Source organism: Pseudopodoces humilis, chromosome 3 (genome assembly GCF_049639895.1).
Source record: "Pseudopodoces humilis isolate 2021_Gansu_Grassland_sample_001 chromosome 3, ASM4963989v1, whole genome shotgun sequence".
In the NCBI taxonomy this organism is placed as follows: domain Eukaryota; kingdom Metazoa; phylum Chordata; class Aves; order Passeriformes; family Paridae; genus Pseudopodoces; species Pseudopodoces humilis.
The window spans coordinates 60,766,100-60,793,990 of record NC_142202.1 but is presented as its reverse complement, the minus strand read 5'-3'; the positions used below and the strand labels follow the sequence as shown (position 1 = coordinate 60,793,990).

General features: G+C 36.5%; 1 protein-coding gene across 1 annotated transcript; it reads right to left on the bottom strand.

Annotated features, from left to right (window-relative positions):
- On the bottom strand, window positions 1–25,269 carry LOC102100710 (vesicular inhibitory amino acid transporter-like). The gene is made up of 2 exons (XM_005518630.2): window positions 24,961–25,269; window positions 1–1,152 (listed from the first exon to the last, which is right to left on the bottom strand). The coding sequence occupies exons 1-2, from the start codon at window positions 25,267–25,269 to the stop codon at window positions 1–3; spliced, it is 1,461 nt and encodes a 486-aa protein (XP_005518687.1).
- Window positions 25,270–27,891: the final 2,622 nt, after the last annotated feature.

Sequence of the window (27,891 nt, the reverse complement as noted above, 5' to 3'; positions counted from 1 at the left end):
TTACATGCCTCCAAATACTTCAAGCAGCCCTTTTATCGAGCAAACTATGCCTGCAAGGCTACAAAGGAAGCCCAAAATAAAAACAGAGATATCTGCACATTTCTCTAAGAAGGACAGTTTTTTCCATTTAAGTTTTAAATGGAAGAGAGAAGGAAGAAGAAAAGTCATAGCAGCACCTGTTACACTGCCTGACAAACCCATCAACAGGGCAAAATGTGGTGTGAACATGGCCATCAACAGAGTTAACAAGAGAAATGAGCCTCTTACAGTCAGAGCAAGCAGTGGAGAACTGTAATTGGTATGGTTGTCTTTAGAAATACAAGAACACACAATTTCTGTGGCTGCAAAAAAGGGCAAAGGGTAAGAAAGAAGAGCCTTGGTTAAGAGACATAAATTCACTAGGGTTTCAAGAAATGATGGCAGGTTGTCAGTAATAACTTCCTTTGTCTTTTCACCCCAGGTCAAGAAAGCAGTAAGTGCAAAGGTTGTTTTCAAGATACAGGCAAAAAAGTGAGTCCAGTTTAGCATACACCTAAATTCCCCTGGGTTTTTCATATTACCTTCAAGTGTGGGAAGAAATATTTGTGAAGTGTAACTGAAAATGATCACCCCTACAGAAACCAAGAAGTTCTCAAACTCAAGCGAGAGTCCAAATTTTGCCCAGGACCATTGATGCATTTGCGTGACACAGTAAGTTATTACTACAAAGATGATAACAAAATGAACCAAAGAGCAAAGCTGGCTGAGTTTGGAAACAATTTTGAGAGTTCTGATAAATATACAAGGCAACAGAGTAACAAATGCAATTACAGACCAAGTTTTCTCTGTCACCGGTACATATGGAAAACTGTGTGACAGCAAGTTCCCACTAACAACCAGATACAAAATACATGTCATTATCAGTTCCACCACTTGGGTCACATTGACAACTATGCCACCTAGACTGGGAGACAGCTTTTTGCAGCAGGCATTTGCAATATCTTCGTACGTGTCTCTCACTCTTATCAGTTGCCCATCTTCATTTTCTTCATACAAGCAAGCAATTAGAATTTTGCCTGTGTAACAGCATAATGCTGCAGCCAAGACAATAAGAAGTAGACCACTGTATCCACTGTGGAGGAGAGCATACGGCAATCCTAGGACGAATATTCCCTGAAGAGGAAAAAGAGAGAGAAAAGATAGCACAAAACCCCCCGGGCAAAATGTTTACAAGAAATTGCACCCCCAAACCCATCCTCCACTGAACACTGCTTTCACCCACCTGCATGGTGTAAGTACTGCTCCATTCTGCTACATAAGTAACAACCATGAGAAATGTGTTTATTTATGATAAATGAAATTACCTGCAAAAGTAACTACTTCTATCAACACACATGTAATGATAAGCTGGGAAAATGAGAATGTGACTGAACGATAGAGTCAGCTTTCTAGTTAATATTTAATGCTGATGTGATTAGAAGCACATTTTAGAAGGTTCGTTGTTAGTTATTCAGTCAACATGCATATTAATGAAACAGGTTCAGTATCAGTAAAATTAAGCATCTCTAGCATCATCTGTATAAGTTTAACTCCAATTAAAAATAGCAGTGTAGACGGATTCAGTAATGACAATTCTCTTCAGTCTAAAAGTTTTTAACAGACCTCTGGAGAGAAAATGGCATGAGAGTGGATCAGACTATGCTTGTGCTTCATCCTCAGCTCCTGTCCGCCTCATGCAGCCTTTGCTCTTGTTAAGTTCACTGATAAAGTGATTTTTCTAACTACTGAGATTCTAGACTGTGCAAACTTATTTAGGTGTTTAAAAATGCGTGCAAAATTTTTTTCACTAAGCAGTTTTTGAAAAGAACATAGTTTTACTTATATCTGGTAAAATAAAGAAGGAATTTTACTTTCACAGAACATTATGAGCGCTTCTTTGTCTTTTTCCTTCTTTCTTCTCAGTAATCTAATCGGTCCCTTAAGGGACAGATTACACTTCTATGTGGTTTCATTTCCATCAGCACAAAACCAACAAAACCCTTGAAGAGTAGTTATTAATAAAAACATCCAATTTAAGAAAGGTGTTTTTGTGTCATTTCTCTTTTCATGTTACAAACCTGAAATTAAGAATTGTGCATGAGTCAAACTGGTCAGGCATTTTTATTCATGGCAACTGAAGAAAGGTGAGGAGGAAACAAAACACAGTTATGCAGAAATACAAGTAGTTCTGCAAAAATTTTTACTTCAACACTTCTTACTTCACCCATGACATGATGAAATGTGAGTATGTTTGCTCATGTTTTTTATTCTGGCCTGACAGAAGGAGTTGATTTGGACCACACCCCTAGATCCTATTTCTGACCAAACCTGAGCAACTATATCTGCTCTGCAAAACCGATGAAACCCCCAAGAGAAACTACTCCCCACAGAAAGGGTGACCCACTCTTCTCTCACTTCCTGAGTGGGTAGTGCTGTTTCCCTTCAGGAGCCAAAGCAAAGAGGTCAGCTTAATGGTATAAATCTTGATCTTAGACTTTACCATCCACAATAATGATCACGAGGCCATGTGGGAAACCAGAGTTTCAGGTATGCTTCTGCCTTTGGTGTTTTCCATCAACTCCCTCAGGTTTTGTGTCTATCAGACAGTTTCTGTGAAGACGGTCTAGGAGCCCACCTCTGATGGAGCTCATCAAGAAGGCAGGTGCCTGTCTCAGCTTCGTAGGGCTTATACCTAGCATCCCACTTCTAAGTGATTCAAGTACTCCCAAGCCTAATCCATAAGGAGGGCTCTGAAGACAGGCATCTTTTAAAACACGAAATAATCATCAACATATAAAAAGTATTCTTCTTCTCTTCTAGACACAGAATTGATGGGGGTTTTTGGGCAGATTGTGGGGTGAGCATCAATCACGAAAGAAAGAAGTCCTTAAATTAGAGCAGTGTTTTTTCTCTAAGCCAGTGAGACAAAGAGAGTACCTATTATATGAAAGAGCAGCATTGCCTAATTCACCAGGCTTCACTCTAGAAGCAGGTATATTCAGTTTTCAGTTGAATTACAGCTGGAAGAATTAAATACATGCACTAATATATTTCAGTTAGAAAGGTCTATGCCTGTATGTGTAGAAACAGAAGTACCTCAGTTATTACTACTGAAATAATAATAAAGTCATTTACCAGATACATTTTTTGGTTGTTTTCCATTACTTCATTTACAGCATTGGTTTTTTTACAAGTCACAGATGCCGTTTCATTTAGGAGCTGGCACGTTCAACTACACAGCTTGTGGTACTTAGTCACCCAAATCTCTCCACTCAAAGTCTCCATTCTAATACAGGTCTCATCACCCAATTACCTTGCAGTGTAATTAGCATTTCTTTTGTACATGAACTTCACATAACTGTTCAAAATTCTACCACTTTTGCCATCAAGCAGTCTGTTTTCTTAAAAAGATTAGATATCTGACTGCATCCAGGCTGCAGGTAGCACATATGTAACAGTAGTTTTTGAAATGATGCCATTTTTAATCGCTGCTTTCACTGACTGGAAAGTTAGATAGCTGCCTAAAGAACTGAATTTGGTTTCTTCCCTATGAAAACAATCCTTGGAGAGCATTTACATAACAGATTGAGTTTAAAAGCATCACAAATAAACGAAGTTCAGGAAGATGAAGCCACACAGTCATCTTCCATATTAACATAAGAACAATGATGTTTTCTCAAATTCCTCACAGTTTCTACCAAGCTTATCTCTTTTGTTCCATACTCACATTGTTATTATTTTGCTGTCTAATCTGAAACTGGGAGTTCAAACGGTATCTGTTGACCCAAAGGGTCACTGTATAATTAAGCTGCAGGTAACTGTTGGCACAGGCATTACCCACACAATGGCTTCTCCCCTGCTGAATTCACTCTGTTGAGGACAACCAGCCCCAGCCTAAACCAAAGCAGAAGACTTTGAGAGACGCTATCACAGCTGTTTACAGTCCTCCCCACAGGTGCCTGCTTTTCCTTGCTTAATTGTTAGTTTAATCAGAGCATAACATAATTCTGACCTCTAACATATCCTTGCTGTTGTTTAGTTATACTAAATAATTTAATTCAGTACCTTACACAGACCACAGAATGATAGAGGTGGGGGGTTTGGGTTGGTTTCTTTTGGTTTGGTTTTTTTTTTTCATTTTGTGAGTTCGGACCTTATTAAACAAACCCATTTTTGTCTATATTTTTTTTTCCTTAAAATTATGTATCAGTGGTTGTTTAGGTTATCCTAAAGTTTAGAGTTTAGAATTTCTAAATTGAACATTTCCACAGAAACTCCAAGTTTTTCTTTCAGCTGATATCTTTGACACATTTTTTTTCCCCCAGAGTTTGTAAACTTCAGCTCTCAATTAATAATGAAAACGAATATTGTGGACATAACTGTTTTGCTGCTTTTGGGTATAGAGCACGGTTAGTAAAGAGAAATGAGAGAACACTGAACATACCAATTCGGTAACTATGTCTGTAGTGAAAGGACAGTACTTTTTCTGCCTTTTCAAGAACTTTTTTCTATTTAAAATAAAAATAGTAATAACAAAATCCCACAAAATAACCAAAAATGTTATTGATAGTCACAAGAACTCAAAGAGCAAATGTAAGTTTTCCAGACTTGAAAACTAATTTTGCATTTGCTCTCCTGATCGTACCTTTCCAAATTGTTAGGACAATTTCCTGAACATTATAAAGTTTAAATAGTTTAGCTGAAAAAAGAGATATTTTTAATAAATTATTTTACTGTCAATGTAATATAACAGGTACAGGCATCAGTCTGTATTCTCTGGCTTGCAGCTGCTCAGCAACTTTAGAGCATTGCTAAAAGTGACTTTTATGTTGAAAATTAAAGAATATTAATTAAAATTAAAATTAAAGAATAAAGAAGAAAATTAAAATTAAAAGAAAATTAAAGAATGAAGAAGAAGAATTTCTTCTCCATAAAGAAATCCTTTCCTGGCTGTTGATGAAGGTGCCTTTTGTGCCCCTTTCATGAGAAATGAGTGCACAGAGAATGCAGATAGAGCATGGCAATATTTCGCTGATTCCTTGCTAGTGGAAAAGGGACTCAGGTAATTCTTGCACCATTTGTCATTGCACATTTTGTCTAGCCTGGTCCCAGCACTTGCATTTATTGAATCTTCTGATCCTGTGTTCTCATGTCCAAATTATGGCACAGACGGCCTTAGCTGTGAGGCATCAGTTAAAAATGAGCAACAAAAGGAACTGTTCCCTAAATTGCCTCATAACTCTTAGTTTCAGCATTCTGTCTGGGAAGTATTCTGGTCTGAGTGGTTTTATTTCCAGCTGCTCCAGAGCAAAGTCAAATGTGTTAGCTCTTAATATGCTCATTTAAGGTGATCTGTTTATGGAATAGAATATCACAGGGGAAAAGCACTCACGCATCTGGGGACAGAGGAGGTGGCATTTTTGAAACAATCCTTTGCCGTGGATAATCTTGAGTGGCTGTGTTATTTACCAGCCCTCCACCCACCCTGGCTGGGAAGGGAGCCCAAACTTGCCCAGCAGGATGCATCTTCCCTTGTGTCCCAAGACAAGTTTGCAAGACTTGGGTATTTTCACCCTAGGCTGAGGAGGGCAGTGCTCTTTGTCGATCAGTGTGTCTAGGTGAAGGTCCTTGACAAACACCTAGAGCAGACTTAGCTGTAGGCAGCTGGGCCAATGCAGGAGAAAGGACTGAGGGCTCAGCTGGTGACCAGCCTTTGAAGAAATAGCAAGGAGAAGAGAAGAAAGGGCATGAAAGAAAAGGTCAGAATCAGGTAGACACTCTTTGTCTTGTCAGAATACCCCCAAGCAGAAGCATCCAGGCATGACAGGTGTCACTAGAAATCACCAATCCACTTACAATTGATTTTGCAAAAAACACAAGGAGAACAGGAATTCCAAGTTACAACTGCATTTAAAAACACTTTGCTGATGGTTTGACTAGAATGTTTGAACTACAGGTGTGTGTTTTCCACACCAGCAAGGCTGGCTGCTCATTTAGAAATAGCTGACATCTGGACCAGTGCTGAATGAAAAAAAATGGGCTTTCTGCTATTTTTAGAGAAGTATGATATTATGTTATATCATACTCCTTTACCTCAGGGCAAGTGCCTCCCCAAGGAATGTGTTTAAAAAAATTGAAAAGTGAGCATGGACAGGCACCCAGAGAAAAATATAAAAATTCCTTAATATTCAGTTTTAAAGCTTTTAGACCTGAGTAAAATATTCTGTTTCATAGGTTGTTTTAACATGAAATATGACATTTTAAAAAAACAAAGCAAATTGAAAGGTAATTAAAAAGTAAAGAAGATCAGATTATGGTCAGAGTTGAGGCATGCCAAAAGACAATTAAATTAAATGTAGCAAAAAACAATGTTAGAAAAAAAATAGAGAAAATTATTTTACCTTAAGACTTAATCATATGGAAAAATAAACTAAGAAATGAAGAAGAATTTAACTGAAAATGATTCCATTAGGACAATTCTCCTATATGCAGAATACATGCTGATATGTTAGACTGCCAAATTAGCTCAGATTGCCTTTCTCACCATCTGTAGTTACTTCATTGGAATGGTTCATTTGAGTCTGACTATTTTCCCCAATTATGCATTTGATTCCTTGCAGGAACATGGGTTAGAGATAGAAACTATACCAGAAAGTGTCCTACCTGAATCTTTTTGGAAGAGCAGGAAGATAAATTCCAGCTTCCTGCTTCTCAATACAATTCCACAGAATATTTAATTATGTTGTTTAACTTTGCTGCTTTGTAAAATAAAAAAAATTCCCAAACAGATGCAAGCCTTGGTTGCTGGTTTGGTTGCTTGATTGTGAAATTTATACAGAGATGGAATTTTATTAGTAATAAATTAAAAAACATAGCAAATCCCTTAATTTCATTCCATGATAAGAAAGTCACTTTGCTTATTGACCTCCATGGTCCTCTTCTTTCTCAGCCATCACCGTGATCACCAGTGATTTTGTATCTTCTTCCAAACCACTGTTGACTACATTGAATAATACTGGACCAGACGTTGATTATTCCCCCAGGTAGCCTAAACACTACTAGAAACTCATTCCTTTGACAATACATACACATTGACAATTGCTTTTTCAGAACTTGTCACTCAGGCAATTGTTAATCCATTTAAGATGTACTCTGTGGTTGCACTAATTTTTAAATCAGCATGTTGTGTACTAATGTGTCAAAATTCCTTTTTAAAGTGTAAATATATTATTTATCTTTCATTGCCTAAATTACAATGTCATAAAAGAATTATTTGAAGTGTGTTTAATAAGGACTGTAAGAACTCTTTCTACAGAAACATAATGATTGACACTAATTGTATTTCTAGCTTTTTATTCTCTCAATTAAAACCTATAGTAACAATTACAATCTTTTTCTCAGCATTGTTGCCAAGTTTCACTAGTCAGGATTTCTATAGTTTTTAAAATATTGGGATGATATCCACAATCTCCTGAAAATCTTCCACATGTAGTAGCAATTGAGTAAGAATATTACCTGGTCAGATGTGTCTTTTGTTATGTCTCCCAAGTGAAAACTTGCTGGGAATTCTGCCTTCAAAATTCTATTGAGATACATATTAAAATCCATTTTAAATATGGTTATCTTATCGTTAATTGTCCAAATCTAAGCTTGAAAAAATTAGGCACATCAATTTAAAATTCACACCTATCTTAAGATAGGTAATTAGCAGAACTGAGATGAATTTCCTTTCAGAGATGTCCATGCTGAGGATGAAGCGTACACACACAGTATAGAAACTCTGATACATTACTTTTTAATGTCTTATGCAAAATAGCGTAATGCCTATGCTGAAAAATTTCAAAATACCATACTCTTCTCCTGTGCCATGACTGTGTTTCTCCAGGAACATATGAACAGCTGTTGATGAAACATCTATTATTCAGAATTAAGAAGATTCTTAGAACCTCCATCTACTAATGTAGGAAATCACTGTTGGAAAATTCAGTGGGAGATCTCAGAGAAGATGAAGGTGATCTCACATTAGAAAATCTCTAAGTTAATTTTTCCCATTCATACATCCACATGTTCTGCTGTCTGTGTCTCAGTGATTTGGCCAGGATCAATGTGTGCACCAAGGGGGACAAGGGATGCCATCAGTCCAGTGCTCACTATGTCTCTGATGTTCATTTTGGACAGTGATACCAAACAGATTTTTGATTTACCTTTTATACTCTTCTGAAACAGATGCTTTTTTAGATATTTTGCCTCATTATTTTGTCTCATCCCTCTTAAATAGTAGGCAAAATTCCTGACTTTTAACAGAAGTGTTGTTTACCTTATCTGCATGATTTATAAATACTATGTTCTACTTGGTTCCCCTAACACTTATCTATAGGTGGGTTTTTCTACCTCTCCTTTTAAATGAAATCACTTCTATGCTGCTCTCTAGAAGTTAACACATACCTTCCCTTTTAACTTGGTTCTGTTGTTATTGCTGGTACTTTCAGACAAGCATACATAGTCAAAGAGATGGACACACACTTCCATTTGTATTTCATTTTTGCCATGATTAGTATCTCTGTTTCAAATTTTTACACTTAGCCTCTTTTTTTCCCAGTTTCTAAAAATTGTTTTCTTATTGTTCTGATTGCTGGGAGATGCATTATTTCCTCTCTATGTTACTGTTAGTAGTATATAATTATTACTCTCACCTTTAATTTCTCACTTTTGCTATGCATATATTTAAAAAAAAATAAATTAATACATCCACTTTGCTCCCAAAGTAGGAGGGGTATTAACACATTGGTTTACTATTTCTTAATTATGAGGTGTGGCTTCTGGACATCTCACAAATTCTTGTTAAACAACTTTAAAGTTTCTTTCCCAATGGGTTGTCTGTATTTATTCTTCCTAATCAATTATCTCTCATAATTTTCTCCAGGTTTGAAACATTCACTTTTGAAGTACCAACTAGGTATATTACTGTCCTCTGTTTTCCCATAATTAATGTAATTAGATCCTCCAATTTGTTCCTCTTTATCCAATTTAATGAGGCCCAAAAGAGAATCATCTTATGCTAGGTTCAATACCTTTTGTGTTAGATAATTATCATCTATAATTCTTAGAAACTTCAATGATGTTTTACTACATACTGCATATAATGTCTACTATAGGTTTTTAAAACTGAAGTCACCAAGAACAGTACAATTTTTCTTTCCAGACAATAGCTCTAATACAAATAATCATCTCTCTAACACAGAGAGATGTTTCTTTCGCCTGATCTTTTTAGGTAAATATGCTTTATATAATTATTTTTAAATTCTGGCTGCACAGATCATACCACCATGTATTTGCAATATCAGTTATATCTTATTACTTCTCAGCAGTAAGAATTTCCATTTCCCCGACTGTCTACCCAAAGTCCTGGCACTGCTCTACAGATGTCAGGAAAAGAATTCATCTACTTTCCCTCTCGTTACACAGTTTGTTCACAGCTCAGCTGAGTTAGAATTCAAAAATACTATGAGCTGTTCTGTGGAAAACTTCAAATGTTGTCTATGGCCTGTCCGACCTTAGCAGCAGATCCATCTCCTCTAATGTCAGTGAAAAATCTTCCTTTAACTTTGGGGATGGTTGAATTAGACCTCAGAAATCTTGTTTTTCCTAATTTTTCTTCTTTCTCACAGCCAGTGCCAGCCTGTTTCAGCTGCAGAGAGGACTCTGACTAAGGTGTTTATTCTGTGATTAATGCCTTCAATTGCCTTATATACTGACAGAAACTTTAGAAGTGCTTACCTGTCAATCCTTCAGGTACCATAAGTAGATGATAAGGCAGATTTAGACTGCTCAGAAGATACTGTGGTAAGGTAAGCAGGTAAAGAATCTGCATGGTCTGCACAGCAAAATGCATGCATCCATTTGACTGACAGAAGCCACTGATTTTTTTCTCTTTTTAGTGGACATATTAGTCTTAAGAATCTCCAAAAGATAAGAAAAGTTAACAGAGGAAAGAAAATGCCTGGGAAAATAAGGGGGAAAAAAAATTGCTGCTATTATATGTGACAGTTTCTCCCATAGGCTTTGCTATTGGTTTAACTATTTGTTCCAAAACTGAAGTATGCTTGATGCTTAATTCCTCATGGTTTGATGGAAAATGTTAATTTGCATAAATCCAGAACTCTCTGCAAGAATGGACTGAATCACAAAAAGAAAATCTCCCAAGCAAACTGCCTTTTAAGAAAACATTATTTTGCTTCTTCCCAAAGGGAAAGGATTTAATAAAAAAAGAAAAAAAAAAAAAAAAAGAGGGTTCTTATTATGTGTTATGTATCAAAGAGGAAAAAAGAGATGAAAAAAGTAAGGCAGCTAAAACTAAAATAAACATTATTCTGAAAGTCAGTTGTGGTGAGCAACATGGACTCCCTGGCTGCTTACTTATTTCTCTCATTATAGACCATATTCACCTGAAGGCAGGCAAGCGATCCAAACAACAAGTGAGTTCCATGAATGTGTGGCCAAAAGAGCTCAAGGGGAAGCAGAGGGGGGCTTTGGGAGACTACGAGCAAAGCAAAGCGGTGGGGAGTCAAATAACTGTATTTGAGTGTTCACTGACATAACAAAAGGAAGAATTAAAGTGCATAGAAAGTTCAAACTCAGGCTGTGAGAAAGTATTTGGCTCATTAGGAGTTTTCTTGAATTCTGCCTGGATGGGACAAGCCACAGTTCCCATCACTTTTAACAAGCAATGTTGAAGAGGAAATGGAAGAAAACAACTCCATTCTACAAAGAACTTTGCATTGGAAAAAACCTTATTCACCTCTGAGAGTTGAAAGGAAAGCCAGGTTACATCTACTAGAAGTTGAGTTATATTTTCTGAACACTGGCATAGGATTTGTTGTGAATAAAAAGTGACTGAATCCTCCCCTGGCTCATATTATCCGTTCTTTCCTCAGCACAGACATAACCACCAAATTTAGGTGGATTCTTACTCAAGCTATAATGACTTCTAGAATTCAGTATATAAAGGGGAAATTTGTCTTACAACACAGCCTGGGGAGAATATAGTTAATAGTCTGGATGAAAGACAGGAATAGTGGTATACGATTATGTTTGGTCTCCGGGAATCACTAAAATGATACTCAGTATCATACTGTATTCCTCTGGAATATATGAGAAAAAAATGCTGGTTTACCATTAGGCTGGGTATAGACAACAAATTTCTACTGCTTTTCCTCTTTTAACCTCACTTAAACTTCAATGGCAGCCTGAAGGCTTCTACCTTTACCTGGTAAAAGAAGCAGCAACCGATTTTACTGCTTGATAATTGATCATTCACAGATACAGATAAAGTTGAGTTTGCAAATGAATCCACATAATGGAGGTGTCTCTGTCCTACAATGACATAATTCCTAATGTATAACAAAGTAGAATAGTTCCTCTAATTTCAAGTAGATTAGATAAACATTCCCAAACATGCATAATCAATAAAAAAGAATAAAAATAAAGGTCAGAAAGAAATACGAGTGGGTTTTATGTCATGCTGTGAATAATCATCAAAAAAGCAATGTTAGGTAAATTTTTTTTAAAAAAATTAATATGGTAATAGACTGTGAAAACAGGTATATGGCATATAAAATACACATTGAAAACATCTTTTTAAGGTTTCTAGATGTAAAATACTTGAAGTATCACTACTTGCAGAGGTATTTTGCATTCTGTTGTACAGACTGTGATAGAGGTCCTTGACCTCTACTGACCCATGAAGAAAAGGAATGGAGTTGCAAAATAACTAATATTCCTTTTCTGTGTTGTCTGTTTCATTTTGTTCTATCTTCCTTTTTTTGTTTTGTTTTTTTTTAAATTTTCTTAGTCTGTAGTTGTACTGGAAAGACAAAAGCTGAGGGAACAAACTGGGAACCTTGATCATTTTTGACCCCTGATGAGGACCTCAGGTTTATTCTTAACTTCTACATACAAAAGTTATCTGTATGGAATGAAATAAAAGCACTCCTTTCATTATTAAAACACAGCTAAGCATTTGCTGTAAAAGTTTATACATAAAAAAAGAGTTTTGTTTTTTTTCCTTAACTCGAGTCATTCTGATAGCACAGAGAAAACTTCTCAGCTCTATTGGATCACTCCTTTGTTCATACTTTGGTGTTGAGATCTGTAATGATTTCATATTTGAGAAATTGATTTCAAGGCTACATTTAGTTACTGTTCCTTTCTCCTAAGTAACATTAATTTCTTACATTAAAATTTTTAGCAAAACCAAAATTTATTCACAAGGTGGAATTAATGAATTTTAGGTGAAAACTCATTGGCAGTAATTGAAGTTACTAAAGGGACTACTTAATTGTCTTTGGTTCTCAAGGATATTATCACTTCTTAGCATCTATTAATTGTCTATTAATTGTCTATTAATTTATTAACTTCTGTCTAAAAGAGACATTCAGTGAATGAGCACACACAGTAGCAGAAGGGACATGACAAATCTGCCTTGCTTCAATGCACTCTTACTAGGAGCAGGATTCCTAACTTTCCCTTCCTAAACATTGCAAAAAGTTAACCTAATCGCAGAATCACAGAATATCTGAGTTGGAAAGGGTCTGGTAACTCCAGAAAGGATGGATAGAAATAAGGATCACCAGGTGACTCCTTGTTCCCACAGTGTAGGGCACTTGTTTTAGGTTTGGGAATCTCCATCAGAGATACCCACGTGACTCTGTCATCTATAGAGTCAGGTGAATTCCTTTACAAAGGCCATGAGATGGTGGCATGTCCTGGAAGAGCAAAGGAAGAGCAAGAAGCTGGATAATTTGGTAACTAGACTGCACCAGGGGAGGCAGGAAGAGGGCAAAAAAGTGCCATTATGTAAAGTGCAGAACATTAGAAAGAACATAAGGCTGTGAACCACATGAGGTAAAAACAAGGAGTAGGAGAATATGATGGGCAAGGGCAAGTGAGGAAAAATTACTGGATATGAAAAATACCTAACTCTAAGCATATGGCAGGAATAAGGAGAAAACTAGAGGGAAAGTATGCATTATGTAGCTTTGTGATTAGGAAAGGAAACCTTCAGGGGTGGAATGGCAGCTCCTCACAATTTAGGAGACAGTAAAGAATCTCTGAAATCCCATCCAAGGAGCAGAGGGAAGCCTACAATTTTGTACAGGTATTTTATTTTTAGCCTGAGATGACAACAACAAAAAAATATAAAAGGAAGAGCTCTGCCTGAGAGCAGTTGGTTTTCCAGCCAAAGTGAAAGAAATCAGCAAGCAAGTAAAGGCAACAAGGGCAGGAGTGGAGAACTCATTTTAAACTCCAGATTCCAATTAAATCTTAGAACGAGGTTTTCAAGTCCCTCAAGGGAAGGTGGCTGAGGAGATGTCATTTGGAGTTGCAGAAATCATGCAGACAATGAGACAAGAAAACGGGTTCAAAATGTAGTGAGACAGAATAAACTTCAGTGCCAGCTTCTACAGTGACAGTAAAATGAGAGCAATAACACGCATTATAACAGAAAAAAAATAGATAACTTCTTATAAACAAAAGAAATAATTCCTTATAAATATAAGATATATTGAGTCTATATTTCATATAATTCTTATTCTCAATCCATATTTTTTCAAGCTTTAGTAGAACTACTCACAATTTCTGATATATTCTGAAATATATAGTCTGAAATAATTAAATTAGAATGGTTTTAAAACTGAAAAGAAAAAAGTTCTCTGCTTATCAGGGAGGAATTAGCCTGAATCAAACATGATTCTGGAGGGGAAAACAGCCACAGAAACCATCATGAGTAGAAATATCCATGCAGAGTAAAAAAAAAAGGCCTGAAATGGCCATTGTTACTAGTAACATAAAACATCAAAAAAAAAGTTTGTTTTAGAGACTACAAAATATGATCTGCTGGTGCTTATTTGTGTCAATTCAAGAAATGGACTGAGAGAAACTGAAATGGATAGCAGTCTGTGTGTATGAGCTGAAGTGAATGTTGCCTCACTTTGACTCATATGTTTACATTTTTGAGAAGTAAATATTAAATTTCATCTTTTTGTTAGTTATTTAGTAACTCAGCATTGTACATATGGCAAAACTAGTGCCACTGGCCAAGAATACAGAGAAACATTGCCTTCCAAGAAACATGGTGTATGTGGGGAGAAGAGGAAGAAGACATACAAATAGAAGACAATTTATTTTATTAAGCTTTGGGGGTAAAATGTTTTATACAGGTTACTGTGCTAAAACTAGGTTACAATATATCATATTCAATACTCTGTATAATCTGTGTTTAAGGCTTTTTATTTTCTCAAATAGCTCCATTTGCTCATTCAGACAGAGCTTGTACCATTTCAGTGAATCTACTGCTGTCAGAAATTATATACACTGAAGTAAACTGTAGATTAAACATCTATGGATTGTGTGGAATATGCTTTACCATGTGGAAAGTCGGCTAGAGCAACATCACTACTTCTGATTCTACCAGCACATTATAATAATTCATATGTCCTTTACTTTCAGCATTAAATTCTTATATGCACTTGCAAGTGCTGAGCCAGTAAATTTTTATTCCTTGATGAACCCTAGGGCTCACTCTTTTGCTTCACAAAAAAAATGAGTTCCCTTCTGCAAATTTGCTAATGGAAGAGAAGGAAGTTTAGAAAAAACAGGAAAGGAATACTATAAGACAAAATATTTTACTTTCTGCTGCCTGTCACTCTGCTCTTACTGTCTTGGGAGGAATGTTATACCAGGAGGAGTTATATGACTCAGTATGTTTTATTAAAGCAAATTTGCTGAGGTTGCATACCTCATAAGTTTAAAAATAGGGGCAGAAAGAACATTTTTAAGAAGCATGTTTTCCAGTAGTGATAGATGGTCAATGGCACATGCTATACAGAGGAACAAGTATACAAAATATCTCAGCCACGGAAAGCTGGTGAATAATTATAAGAGGTAATTTAGGCTTTGCTTTGAAAGTTAACTGTCAAATGTAACATCACAACAATGAGCTAGCCAAATATAACAGATACAGAAATTCAGAGTTGCCTAATAACAGTGTATTTAAATACCATGTGACCTGCCATGAATTTAAAAAAGAAAAAGGAGAAATTACACCATCTGTTTCAATTCAGCTTGTTAAAAATGCTCGCAGGGATTGATGACACCAAAAAGTATGGTAGATTAATTTGATTTTAGTATAGTGGCAAATTACATCAGCTATTCCCTTCACCTGAGGGAGCTAGAGATCCTTGTTGTGCAACAAGTTGTGGCACATTAGATTCTCCCATGGAATAAAGGGATCCTTGCTTTCAAGCAGCTGACAGTTACTCGATCCTTTGTTTTTGGTAACCTTTATTGTTTCAAAAAGTATAATTTTCATGATGTCACTATCCATTTATCTTTGATATCACATTTCTGTAATTTTCTTTCTTGGCCATCTGGATTTTTAAGATGGAATGCCAGTTTTTATGGCTGAGTTTTCTAAAGGTACTCTTATCACATTCTTGTGCTGATTTATCTTATGCTCAGCCCCTACAATAAGCCTCAATAGCTAGGAGAATCAATTCCTTACAGAGAAAAGAGAGGAAACTGAATCAAATGTCAAGCTGATTTATCACAGGCTACATTTAAACAGTCATTATTTTGTAAAGGGTTTCTGTAAAATAGGAAACATTTTGAGACTCACTTTTAAAATAGTTTTCATTATTGGAGCACCTGGAAGTCCTTGAATGCAATCCCATTGAGAAAAGCAATGTGCAAACAAAGCACAAAAAGATGGTCTCTTCTCCAAAGTATTTAAAATACAGGGGTAAGAAGCAAGAAACAAATTGTCCTAGGGTGACTTTATGATGCTTGTTTCCCCAATCATCTGTTCTTTTTATGCTGGATATTAAGTTCTGCACCTTTAAGACTGGTTCTGAGAGCGAATGGGAGGAGAAGAAGAGCAGAGTTTATTTGCAGAAGCTGCACTTGTTCCCCTGCATTCCTGCTCCTGGACTGTGCTGTCTGCAGCACGGACAGCGGGACAGAGCTCTCCTTCGCTGTTTGTTAGGTTTTAGCTAGCTGAGGCAGAGAATTTCCCCAGACTGTGGCTTTTCTTTTTATTGGAACTGATCAGCCTTGCTCTGGACTGAAAACCCAGAGCACTGGGAGCTCACATCTGTAGCCCACCAGGGCCTGAGAAGCTGAGAAGCATTCCAGTGCCAGAGGGAGTGATAAGAGGTTGGGCAAGCTGAACTACACCCCATGACAAGGACTTTCTGAACTTGCCATCTCTTCAGAGCAACAAGAGGTTTTATTGTTTAATATTATTCATTTTTTATGCTTCTGAATACTTTGCTTTTTAAATAAAACAGTTTTTTCCACTCTTCTCCGAGGAAATCTTTTCCTGAACCAGTTGGGGGAGGGGCCACTTGAATCTGCTTTCTAGAGGGACCCCTTTGGAAGATTCCTCCCAAACTTGCCCTAAACCAGGACACAAATACAGAGAGGGAAGTTGAGGAAACCTTGAGTCAATACCAGATACTGTGAGTCAAGAGAGTAAATGGTGGTTTCATTGTAGCTTATAACTGTGCAGCTTTCATCAAAAGGGCATTTCTAAGAGTATCAGAAGAATTGCTTCATATAAGTTCAGAGGAACACTTGTTTAAGTATTTACCAAACTGAAAATGGTAATTGTAACTGGAAGAAGAGAGATCAAAGTCAATAGATGCTGGAAGAAAAATGGTAGGTTACTATAGAAAATATGAACAGCTTAGATTTGATTTGATGGTTGAAGAGTGTCTTGCAAGAGCTAGTGGTTTCATGAGTAATGGAACTGCATAATCTTTCCAGGTGGGTATGCATGGAGTGAGCTTGGAAAGATTAAGGGAAAGTGTGTTACTGTGACCCAGATGGGCAACTGTAAGTGCTCAGATCAGTTTTAGTCTTGTGGATTGGGAAACCAGACTATGTGCTAGTGTGGTTTTACTGTAAAAATAAGCAGGATATGGATGTAATCTGAGTGTGAGGATGTAAAAAGAGGTCTGAAAGATGATGCCAGATGATAGGCCTTCATGATAGCAAGGACAAGGACTTACACAGGCAGTGAAGGAATTCTGATGTGGGCAGACACTGGACAGAAGACAAGGAGCTCTGTTCAGCAGCTTGACCGCTGGAAAGACAGCCAAGTATTTTATGTATGCAGCAGCAGGATCTAAATAAGATGTGAACTTGAACTGGCCCAGGAAAACACACTGTGTTTCAGTCCCACATTCCCACAGGTGGGGAAGGATGTGGTGTCTATCAGCTGTGTCTGTAGAGCCCCAAGAGCCTGAGTCTGGTGCAAGCAATGACCTGAGGGAGGAATGCTTGAGACAGGCATTCAGGAGAGGCTGCTAGCATTAGCTGTGTGCTCCATTAGGGACAGCAACACAGAGAAGAGGAAGCTGGTTGTGACTCTATGTACTAATTCATATAAGACCTTTCCTTATAAAAAATTGTTTCAGTGAAAAGTAAAAAGAATGGTGTAGATCGTGTGTGTGTGTGTGTGTGTGTGTGTGTGCTCTTCAAAGTTATCTGTGCACCAATGCAAAGCATTTTTTAGGCATTAACACCACCAGAGCAGGTCATCTCCAGGGTGCTCTGAAGGCTCCCTAATGATGAAATGAAAACAAAACTCCTGGGAGCAGGAGGCACAATGTTCAGGTTTCTGAGGTATTTATATGTACCATTTATTTCATATGTCTTATGGATGAAATGGAAATGAACACACCCTTTTTGCAAATATGTGTAAATCCTACTCTGTCACTTGACAGACTGTATTAAGCTCTAGCAACACCACTTATAGTAGTTGGCCTTCGAATAATGGCAGGATTTAAAGCTCTTGGACGGAGAAGTACTTAAGCTGAGTGAGATATAAAATAGTTCAAATACTGACAGACTCCTCCAGTGCATCCAGCCAAGGAATTCTGCCAGTGTTGGAGGCAGGACCTTGCACTGTGCCTTGCAGGCACTGGAGCAAGGTGTTGGACCCAAGGATGGGTCCTTATGGCTCCCTTTCATCTCAGGATCTCTGTTATTCTATGTCCTCACTCTGGACACCTGTTGGCAAGCTGAATTTGGCAGCCTGCTAAAACAACTTGCAAATTCCAATTGATGTAAAAGTTCATGTTATTACTTGTTGGAAAGTACCACTATAAGGAGAAGACTTGAGCTGGTCTCTCCCAGGTTATTTACCACATTACTGTATGTTTACTTGCTAGCTCTTTTGTCCTTTTACAAGCACAAAATTTCTATTAACAGCTGCTTCATGTAGGAGGACTCACATCTATAAAATAGCTGTTCTAGAAGATTAATAGTCATAGATTTTCCAGATTAAACAATTTTCAAGTTTAGATGACAACTGAACAGTCAACAAGAAGTCCTCACTTACAAGAAATAGCCACTTGCAAATTCTCCAGCACTTACTTCGTCAGACTGCCGCAAACTGAACATCAACCCCAGGTAAGTATACCATGTATTGAAGTGACTTAACTGCTGTTAGGAGTAAACTGAAGATAATGTGGTAGCTTTGAAATGTAGATGTTGAAATATACAGACTTCAAAAGTACAAAGCAAGAAGAGTTTCTGCTAAAGTTGTTGGAAATTATAGATAATTGAAATTGCTAAAAATCAAATGTCAAATAAATACTTTCTTGAAATGTAAGGTTGTAATCTGAGATTCTGAATAGAATTATTCATTATTCATTTCTTTAAGCATAGCAGTGCTTCTGGCTACTGTTATCAAAATAATGAAACATTAGACAGGTATGTCTGTAAAACTCAGGTAAAAACCTGTTAAAGATATAAAATAAGATATTGGTTATGAATAAACATTTTAAAATATATCTGTCGAACACTCAGTGGAATCAAGATATTCAGATTTAAGGCTGAGGTTGCATATTAAATTCCATGTTTTTTTTAAGTATTATACTTCAGAATGTTTCCTTCTCATCTCATATGAGATAAAAGTCACATATGCTAATTACCTTAAAGTAGACCAATATAATAAATTATATACTAAAATATATCTGTCATAGCCAAAATACTGAGACTATTAGAATCATTTATGAAGGAGACACAGAGAGAGACACCTCCTGTAACTCTCTTGTGACTCATCTGTTAAGAAATGCAGTTTTGAACACATGGTAAGGATAAGCATGATCTAAGGACTGCTTTAACTTCTAAAGATATTTTAATATGTCATTTAAACACCTAGAAGGCTTAAAGAATTGCACCACTTTGTTCTGTTGCTTGTGTAACCCATGTACTTGTTTCTGTGCCTTAAGAGCACGTATAGTACAGTGCTTTCTGAACCAGTAGTCCATATGTTGGGACTATCTGCATGTCCAAGGAATAATTTTGTGGACTAGTTATGTTATATCACAGTTTCTACTTGACGGAAAATCTGATATGGAGGGGCTTAGGAAAACTGATCTGACACTCCTAACATTTTCATAATAGCTACAGTTGTCTATGCTGATGTAAATCCACTCAATGCTCCCTCCCTCACACCTGATCATTGCCCAAATAATGTGACAAATGACACAAAAGTCAAAAGCTACAAAACAGCAACTTCTATCCCATGAGAATTATCCAAATATTTATTCCTGGAACAGTTTTCAATGAGCCACTGCTCTATGTTTAGGAGGTTTGTCTTCATAACATTTTTTAGTGTTTGCAGCTGACCAAGGAAAAAGCAGACTGATGAAGTGTATTGTCTAATGAGATTTATGGGAATGGCTTAGTTAACTCAAAAACCAGCCTGATGCACTGTGCTTACATGTCAAATAAAGAGATTTCTCTGAATTAGATGTTATTTCTTTGTTGCAGGATAACACATTTTTGATAAAGAGCTTTTGTGATAAGAAATAGGGTTGGGAATAGAGAAGATATATATCCTGAATGCAGCCTTCTCTGTACTATATGAGTATGTGCACAAAAGAAGCCTACCACAGGGTCTGAGCTGAAATAAAATGTTATAAAAAGTAGTGATGTATATCTGGAATCTTTTTTTCCCCTCAAGAGAAAATCAGAAGGGAAAACCAGGGCACAAATATTAGTTACAGAGTCTTCTCCCCTAAAATATATATTTTATCAATTGCATTGCATAATGGTGACATTATGTCATAGAAAAAACAGATCTGAATTTAGATGGCTCTCACCAGGCTGTTTTGGGGTCTGCAGGTCTGGCTATAGGGGTTTGTGGTTGCAAGCCTTGGAAAAACAAATTTTCCAGTACTGCCGGTACATTTCAGCAAAAATCATTCTCACTATTTGGAATTTTTATGTGCACCACAGTTGCCCTAGTATCTTGGAATTTTACTCTGTAAAATGACTTTACTGTCATATTTTGATGTTTCATTTGGAAACTTGAATTACTTTCTGGTGCTAGTTTAGATATCAGCATTGGGCATCTTCCTTCAATTCTCAGTACCTCATCTTGATATGAAATGCAGAAGTTAGTTTCTCTCAGATGTCTACAGTTTAGTTCAGAGTTCGACTTTAGCTTAAATGCATATGTCTTCACCTTCAATATATAATGTATAATTCAAAGAAGTTACTGCTTTGTGCTCAAGAAAAGATTGGCCCTTGTTCTCATGACTGGAAAATAAATACTTAAGATCAAGTGCTGCAGTTAAATCCGAGTGGCTATTTATCCAAACATGACTAAATTATTTAAGGTTCAGGATGAGAGGATTTATATTGTTATACATCTAATGGCCTGCTTTCTAAGCACACAAGCATGTACATATTTATATTTAGGAAATGCTTAAATTTTGTGTCAGTAAAGCTTCATGTGAGGGATGAAGCTTAGACACCCCTCAGATGTTTGCCTTTATATCTTTAGAGGCATATCTGTTAATTCTGTTCCTCAGCATCAGTGTGTTTTCCAGTTAAGTATTTAGGAGTTACCTAAGTTAAAATGAGCTGAATTAGAACCCAGAACATACAGAAGTATGGTTATTAAGGCATACAGTGAAAGATATATGGATATTCAGGATTTAAAATTATGATATTGAAGTCTTGAGTGTTTTCTAAGCTAATGTATAATATACAGAATAGAACTACAGTGAGAATAGCTATGATTACTACTGCAATAACTGGTAATTTATTATTGACACATTGAAAAATAATGATTAATTATGCTAATTGAAGTATTGTTATTCTTAGAAGCATTCGAAGTAGTCAAGCAAGTATTGTGTTTCTCTGATCATGGAACAAGAAAATTTCGCCTGCTGCATGTATTTCTAATCTTTGTACAACTTAAATTTTGCAAAAGGAAGGATAGGAATGTAGGCAACATTAGGTATAAGATGCATTGAATCAAAGAGAATGTTCAGTATGATTTTGCAGTATCATTTTAGTTGGAAAAAATCTCTAAGATCAACAAGTCCAACCTTTGACCAATCATCATCTTGTCACTATGACTGTGACACTAAGTGTCATGTCCTGTTGTTTCTTAAACACCTTCAGGGATGGTGACGCCATCACCTCCCTGGGCAGTCTGTGCTAACACTTATCAATCCTTTTGGCGAAGAAATAAATCCTAATGTCCAACCTGAACCTGCACTGGCACAACTTGAGGCCTTGTACTCTCATTCTGTCACTGGTTGCCTGGGTAGCCCACCCAACTACAACCTACTCTCAGGTAGTTTTACAAAGTCAGAAAGTCTCCTCTGAGCCTCCTTTTCTCCAGGTTAAACACCCCCAGCTCCCTCAGCTGCTTCTCATAGGACTTGTGCTCCAGATCTTTCCCCAGCTCTGTTGCCCTTCTCTGGACATGCTCCAGCCCATCAATGTCTGTCTTGTAGTGAGGGACCCAAAACTGAGCATAGGATTTGAGGTGTGGCTCCCCCATGCCAAGTACAGAGGGACAACCACTGGCCTGGTCCTGCTGGCCACACTATTGCTTATACAGCCCAGAAGTCCATTGGCCTTCTTGGCCACCTGAGCACAGCTCGCTCATGTCCACCTGCTGTTGACTAACACCAGTCCTTTTCTGCTGGGCTGCTTTCCAGCCAGGTTCGATACATCATGTTTTACCAAACCTTCAGAGAAAAGCTGTGTGATTATATTAGCCTGTATTTTAAAGATTCTTCAGGCATCATAGTACTGAAAGTCATTTGAAGCTTTCTGGTAAAGTGGTTGACTTTTTTCAGTGTTAGGCCCTCCTGAGACCTAAGTGGAGATCGACTCACAATGGTATAAATTACAATTATAAATTACATAGGTACAAATTATAGGTGAAATTAATTTTTTTTTCACTTCTTTCTATTATTTCACTTCTCTTTCTCTTTAATTTTTTTCTCCATTCTCTTGTGCCCCTTCACAACCCAATATAATGAATATCTTTTTCTTTTAGTTTGGCTTTCTCCATAGTGCTTGCAAAAATCCCACTATATGTGACTGGCAAATAAACAGTCTTTATTTTCCTTTAGTTCTGCTGTGAAATACTATAACATTAGAATTAAACTATCTTCTTCTTTGGGACTATTGCTTTTCTTATCTATCCAGCACCACTGGATGTACAAATCATTACAAATAATTTTGGCCTTTTACTACTACATACAAACAAATGCAGCTTGCATCACTCTGCCAGATGACACTGTACATTTTCCCATTTGAATTAACTCAGCTTTATGGTCTCTGTCCTCACCCAGATTAACTGAACACAGGTTTTGATTTGCCTGTGCAGTGCTGGAATACGAAACATGTTTCCCTGGAAACTTAAATGTCTGAAGCAATCATTTACACATACAGCATCAGCACCAAAAGTACGTATTTTTTCAGTTCAAGTTAAGAACAAAATAAAAATCTCTTCTTTGTTTGAAGAGACTTATATTTAAAACACTGTGAGAAAACCCTTGTATTTAATTTTAAAGACCAGAGATTTAATTGTTCCCATAATAAATCTGGATTGCAAAATATTGTCATTTTTAGACTGATTGTATTCACTGAAATAACTGTTCAGCGCGCTTCAAAATTCTGCTGAAATGTTTACCTCTAATTGCCATGCAAAACACTTCTGCCCTTTCCTCTGGGTAGGGCAAAACAACTGTCATTTTATCAAAGATTGTTTTCACCAGTCAAAAACGTTTGGATTGTTTTAATCATTCTGTTCACAACTCTGACTTTATTTTCAAAGCTATTAATAGAAATTTCTTCAAACTGTTATTTTCTACTGACAGATGCCCATTCAATATTCTCCCCTCTCTCCTCTCCTGACTTTCCCCTTTCCTTTTTCTACTTTGTTTCTGAACCAAGTCACTTGCTCCTAATCCCAGGTATTGGGAAATAGGAATAATAAAAATATGTGCACATAGATTCCCAGATGTGGTTGCACATGCACACAGTATAATAATGTGTCATTAGGGCACTTTGGTTATACTATAAATGAAACTGTAGTTTCCAGGCTTTGCAATCTTCAGCCTGTCTTAGGAGGAAACCTCAATACAGCTGTATCCAACTACTTTTTAATACTAATTTCTAAAATATTTGACCAAATGAGAGTATAGTAGCATAGCATGCTGAGAGTTTTGACTAGGACAATAGTTACTGATCTCTTTGGAAAATTTAGCTTGAATTTGTCCTGATCATAAGGAGTAAACTTAATATTTGATTGTTTAAAAATGTGTTATCTGTCTGTTTTTTAACTGAAAGCTATATTATTAATAATTAACAGTAATTTGTACTGAACAATATTTAGGGTTTTTTTTTTACATTTTGATGTATTTACAGAGGCATTATTATTTTTGTTTTTCTGAAAAGAAAAAAATGGGTTAGAGAATGTGATTTGCCAAAAGGTCATACAGAAAATATTGACAAAACTGACTTCCAGAATGAAATCTTGGCTTTGCTGAAATCAAATGCAAAACTCACAGAGACAATGGGCTCTCGTCCCAGACTCCTGTCCTGACTAGATTCTGCTGTGGGAGATCGAAGATAAAATGTGTTACTAGAATGCAGCTGGGTTATTTTAGGACTTCACACTTTTATTCGCAGCTGAACACTTTCAGAGTATGATATGCTACGGTGCCCTGTTATTGCACTGGCTCTCATGTGGTGGTGCTCATGTTTGAAAATACACCAGGGTTAGAAACATGTCCTTTTTCTCCTCCTTTGCAGAGCTGAGGGATGAACTGGATGTGTAAACAAATGTTCATTAGCATAGTCAGACTTATGTGATACTGGAAGGATTATTTTTCTATAATTGAAGAGACATAAAAAAGTGTTTAAACAACACTTACTGGGGACTAGGTGTGTCTGTGGATGGTGCTTTCTTCTTCCTATGTCAGACAGTAAGTTAGTGGTAGTGATAGAATTATGTAAGGAAATGAATCATGAAAAGTGAGAATAAGATTCTGAAACATTCAATGCTAAATTTAAGGATTTGGAAAGATACTCAAATTCCACACAGAATGCTGGAACCAAATGTTTTCAGTCTATTCAGCCTATTTTCTTTAACACTGCTAAGCATTATTACACTTCTTGTGCTTCATGCTTCAATTTATTTCTAGTTTAACTTACGTGTCAGTAAATTTATGTCTGACGTCAGTCTGGCTCTTGCCATCCTCCTTTTATTAGATGTTTACCTCACATTTCTATCAAACATTTCTGTCACTGAATTCAAACATGCTTATTAAAGATAATGTCGGCTCTGCCAAACAGGTGGAATCACTACATTTTTAATTTTACCCAATTTAAATAGTTTTTAAACTTCAGATAACATATGTATAGTTTTTCCCTTTGGAACTCCGTTTTATCAGAGTGCTAATCTTATGCAGAAAGATTCAAATATGTGAGTAATAAATTCACAGAAACCTTTTGGAATACACAAAATGATGGTACAGATAAGTGAAATAGAGCAGACTAAGTGATGACCAGGTTTTTCAAATGATGAGTGGAATAAGTGTGGAAATAAAAGGTTACCTGAATGGCATTTGTTACATTCCATCCTGCTTCCCAGCTGGTGATCAGTTTGACCTGGGCATGTGGCAAGGGAGCTGGGGACTTGTATTCTGGATCCTGGTGACAAATACCAAGCTCAGATTTCAGGGGTCCATCTGGTTCCTCTCTGTTCTCACTGTGAGCTCTGTTCAGTTCATCGCTTTTAGCAAAATTCATGTGCTCTTCATCAGTGTCTAGGCAGCTGTCCCACCTCACCAGTCCCGAAAAGAGAGATGGGGTTTCCCTAAAGCATTTGAAAAGAGATGAAAAAGTCTGCTTCAGGTGAGCCATCGTCAATACCAAGTATAAAATTAAAATCTTTCATTACATGTCTTTATTTTTTCAGCAGCTGTACGTTGTCAATCCTTTTGCTAGGTTTGCCTTGACAGTGTAGCTGTGACTAATGGAGTTTGTTGTCTTTGGTTCATTTATTTGTGCCTGTTTCAAATGGCAGCTTAAAGAAATATCTCCAGGGTCTTCAACATACTGCCCAGAGTAGCATGCAGCAAGATTTAGTAGTCTGCAAGCTCCAATTTACAATTCAAATTGTTTTTCCTTTTACCTATGGCATCTACGTAGATCAGTCATTCATGAAGCATCTACAGGTGGCTGCAGGAATGTTTTCCTGGAAATTATGCATGTTTCTAATACAAATAAATAGTTCTGCCAAAAGGAAAAATAAATGCTTCATTAAAAACTAGAGCTGATGGACTGACTGCTAAGGAAATGCATATAAACAAGTTCGCTTTTCCAGATGTGAGAATTTTCTGCTTTGTTTCAGTGTCTACAGAGGTCAGTAGAACTTTAAAAATGTTCTTAATGGAGCTTAAGTAGCATGGAAAAGAAAAGTAGCTTGTTTGTAACTCTATTTAATTGGTACCAGCAACATTTAGGGGAAAGACCTAGAGGTATGATGATAGAGTTTATGGATGTGAATGATATATTATGATTATTCACACTGTAAAATCATAAAAATAATATTTACAAAAGTATTCTCTTCCTTCTTGGCATGACCCATGGAATTTGTGAAGATAGGAAAACAGAGAGAGAATTGGGTTACATTGTTGTAGGTTTGTTTATGCCCATTTTCATTAGTTATTTTCTATACTTGCCCTACATTCCCCTTCTCTCTTTCTTTCCAAAGAGTACCTGGTTTTAACAGCTACGCTTTTCTGCATTAACAACTGAATAACTGGTACAACACTGCTGATCATGCTGAAAAAAAGTGTTCACTTATAAAAGGTTGGCATGGGGACCTTGGAGCATGTGAGGGGAGTGACAGTCCTTGCTTGCCCTAGCATGTTTTTCTCATTAGAAGAAATTTCAGGAATTCTCAAAACAATTTTAGACGTTTATAATTCTGAACAAGAATTCTAAACCAATGACTTTTCTGTCATATTGTATGTATTTATGAACTGCAGTCTCATTACAGCTCTCAGGACCTGACCATTTCCAAAATGAATCATGCAGGCCTTGTTGCTTCCTTTTTCTTATGTGCTCAGGATCAAATAAACATGGAGACAACCTTCAGTGTTCTGACTGTTACAATCAGACATTGAAATTTCTCATCAGAAAACTAATATTCTGAAGCTCTCCATAGTTTAATCACCTGTCTTAAAAAACCCAAAACATTTCAGAGACACTACTAATATGGAATTATGTTCCTATTCTTATCTTGTTCAAGCCTCATCACTGATTCTTTTATGTGCCAAGTCCATGGGTTTATCACTCAATGCTCTAGAGTATTCTTTTACACATTGTGAAATCTGCTGATTTCTGACCTGAACTGAACAAAATGTGTCTCTTGATCGTTAAAATACCCATTTATTGGTAATTCTGAAGACCAAAGTAAACATTGCTAGACATCTCACAAATGTATCATGCTCTTCTGGAGAGACCTGGAAGGCACTTGAATATAAAAAAGTGGTTTTTAAAGCAAATTTTGACCTTAGTTTAGTTCTCCTTTAGTGGAAGCTGTTCCACTAGGAAGCTTCAGGAAGATTTCTGAGAGGGATGTTCTGTGATAGGTGTAGACACTGCTCAAATTAAGTAACCTGGCAACAGTATCTGTAATGTGAAAAAGAATAATGTTAGAAATCACATGGTTAATTTTCATAATATATAGAGAATGGTCTGAGATACACAAATGGAATCCTGGGAAGTGGTAAGCATTATTACGTATTTTCAGTCTGTTCTGAAGCATTACTTCTGTAGATATTTACATTTCTGGAAAGGACCATTTTGTTGTCATTGACTTTATCTAATGTGAAAGGCATAATGTCATGAAACAGATAATTAGCATTTTAAAAGATATTCTTATCAGTTAAATGCAGATAAGAACCATTTTAACATCCTGAGGAACTGAATTCCATCAAATGTAAATGCTGATTGCAACAGATGAAGTATTACATAAGAATTTGCACTGTTTATCTGGTGTTTGTAGGATCTTTATTTTCTATTCAAAAGAATTATTGAGACAGCAATGAGTGCTCTTTGGTGGGGGGAATATTTTTCTTTGTTTTATTTTTATTCTTTATTTTATTTAAGTTTTTTTGTTGTTGTTTGTTTTTCCTTGTAGATTAGTTAGGATTTCATGCAGCTATCTAAACCAAGGGAAGTGTATGCAAGTTTAGAAAAAAAGAATTGTGTGTAGGTATAGAACCATTTATTTTGACTGCACAGGCTTAGAGAGAAATTATCCAGTTTTATCCAAGGCCCTCTTATAGCACTGGAAGGAATCCGTTTTCAGATATTTTATCTGCCAGATGCATCACATCCAGAAGTCAGAAAAATTAAATACTAGTTAAAATTGTTTTCACATGGTTACACAGAATTTCAAAAGTAATGTAAAATCTCTTTTAAAAAAATAGCTTTTAGTTGGTTTGAATTCACTGCTTCCCTACTGACTACTAA

Bases quoted from the DNA above. Each gene is read 5' to 3' on its own strand.
- LOC102100710 (XM_005518630.2), bottom strand. From the start codon at position 25,269: ATGGCTCACCTGAAGCAGACTTTTTCATCTCTTTTCAAATGCTTTAGG. The intron at 1,153-24,960 runs GTAACCTTTTAT...TTTCCTCTTCAG, and splicing joins ATGTAACAAATGCCATTCAG to GGAATATTCGTCCTAGGATT.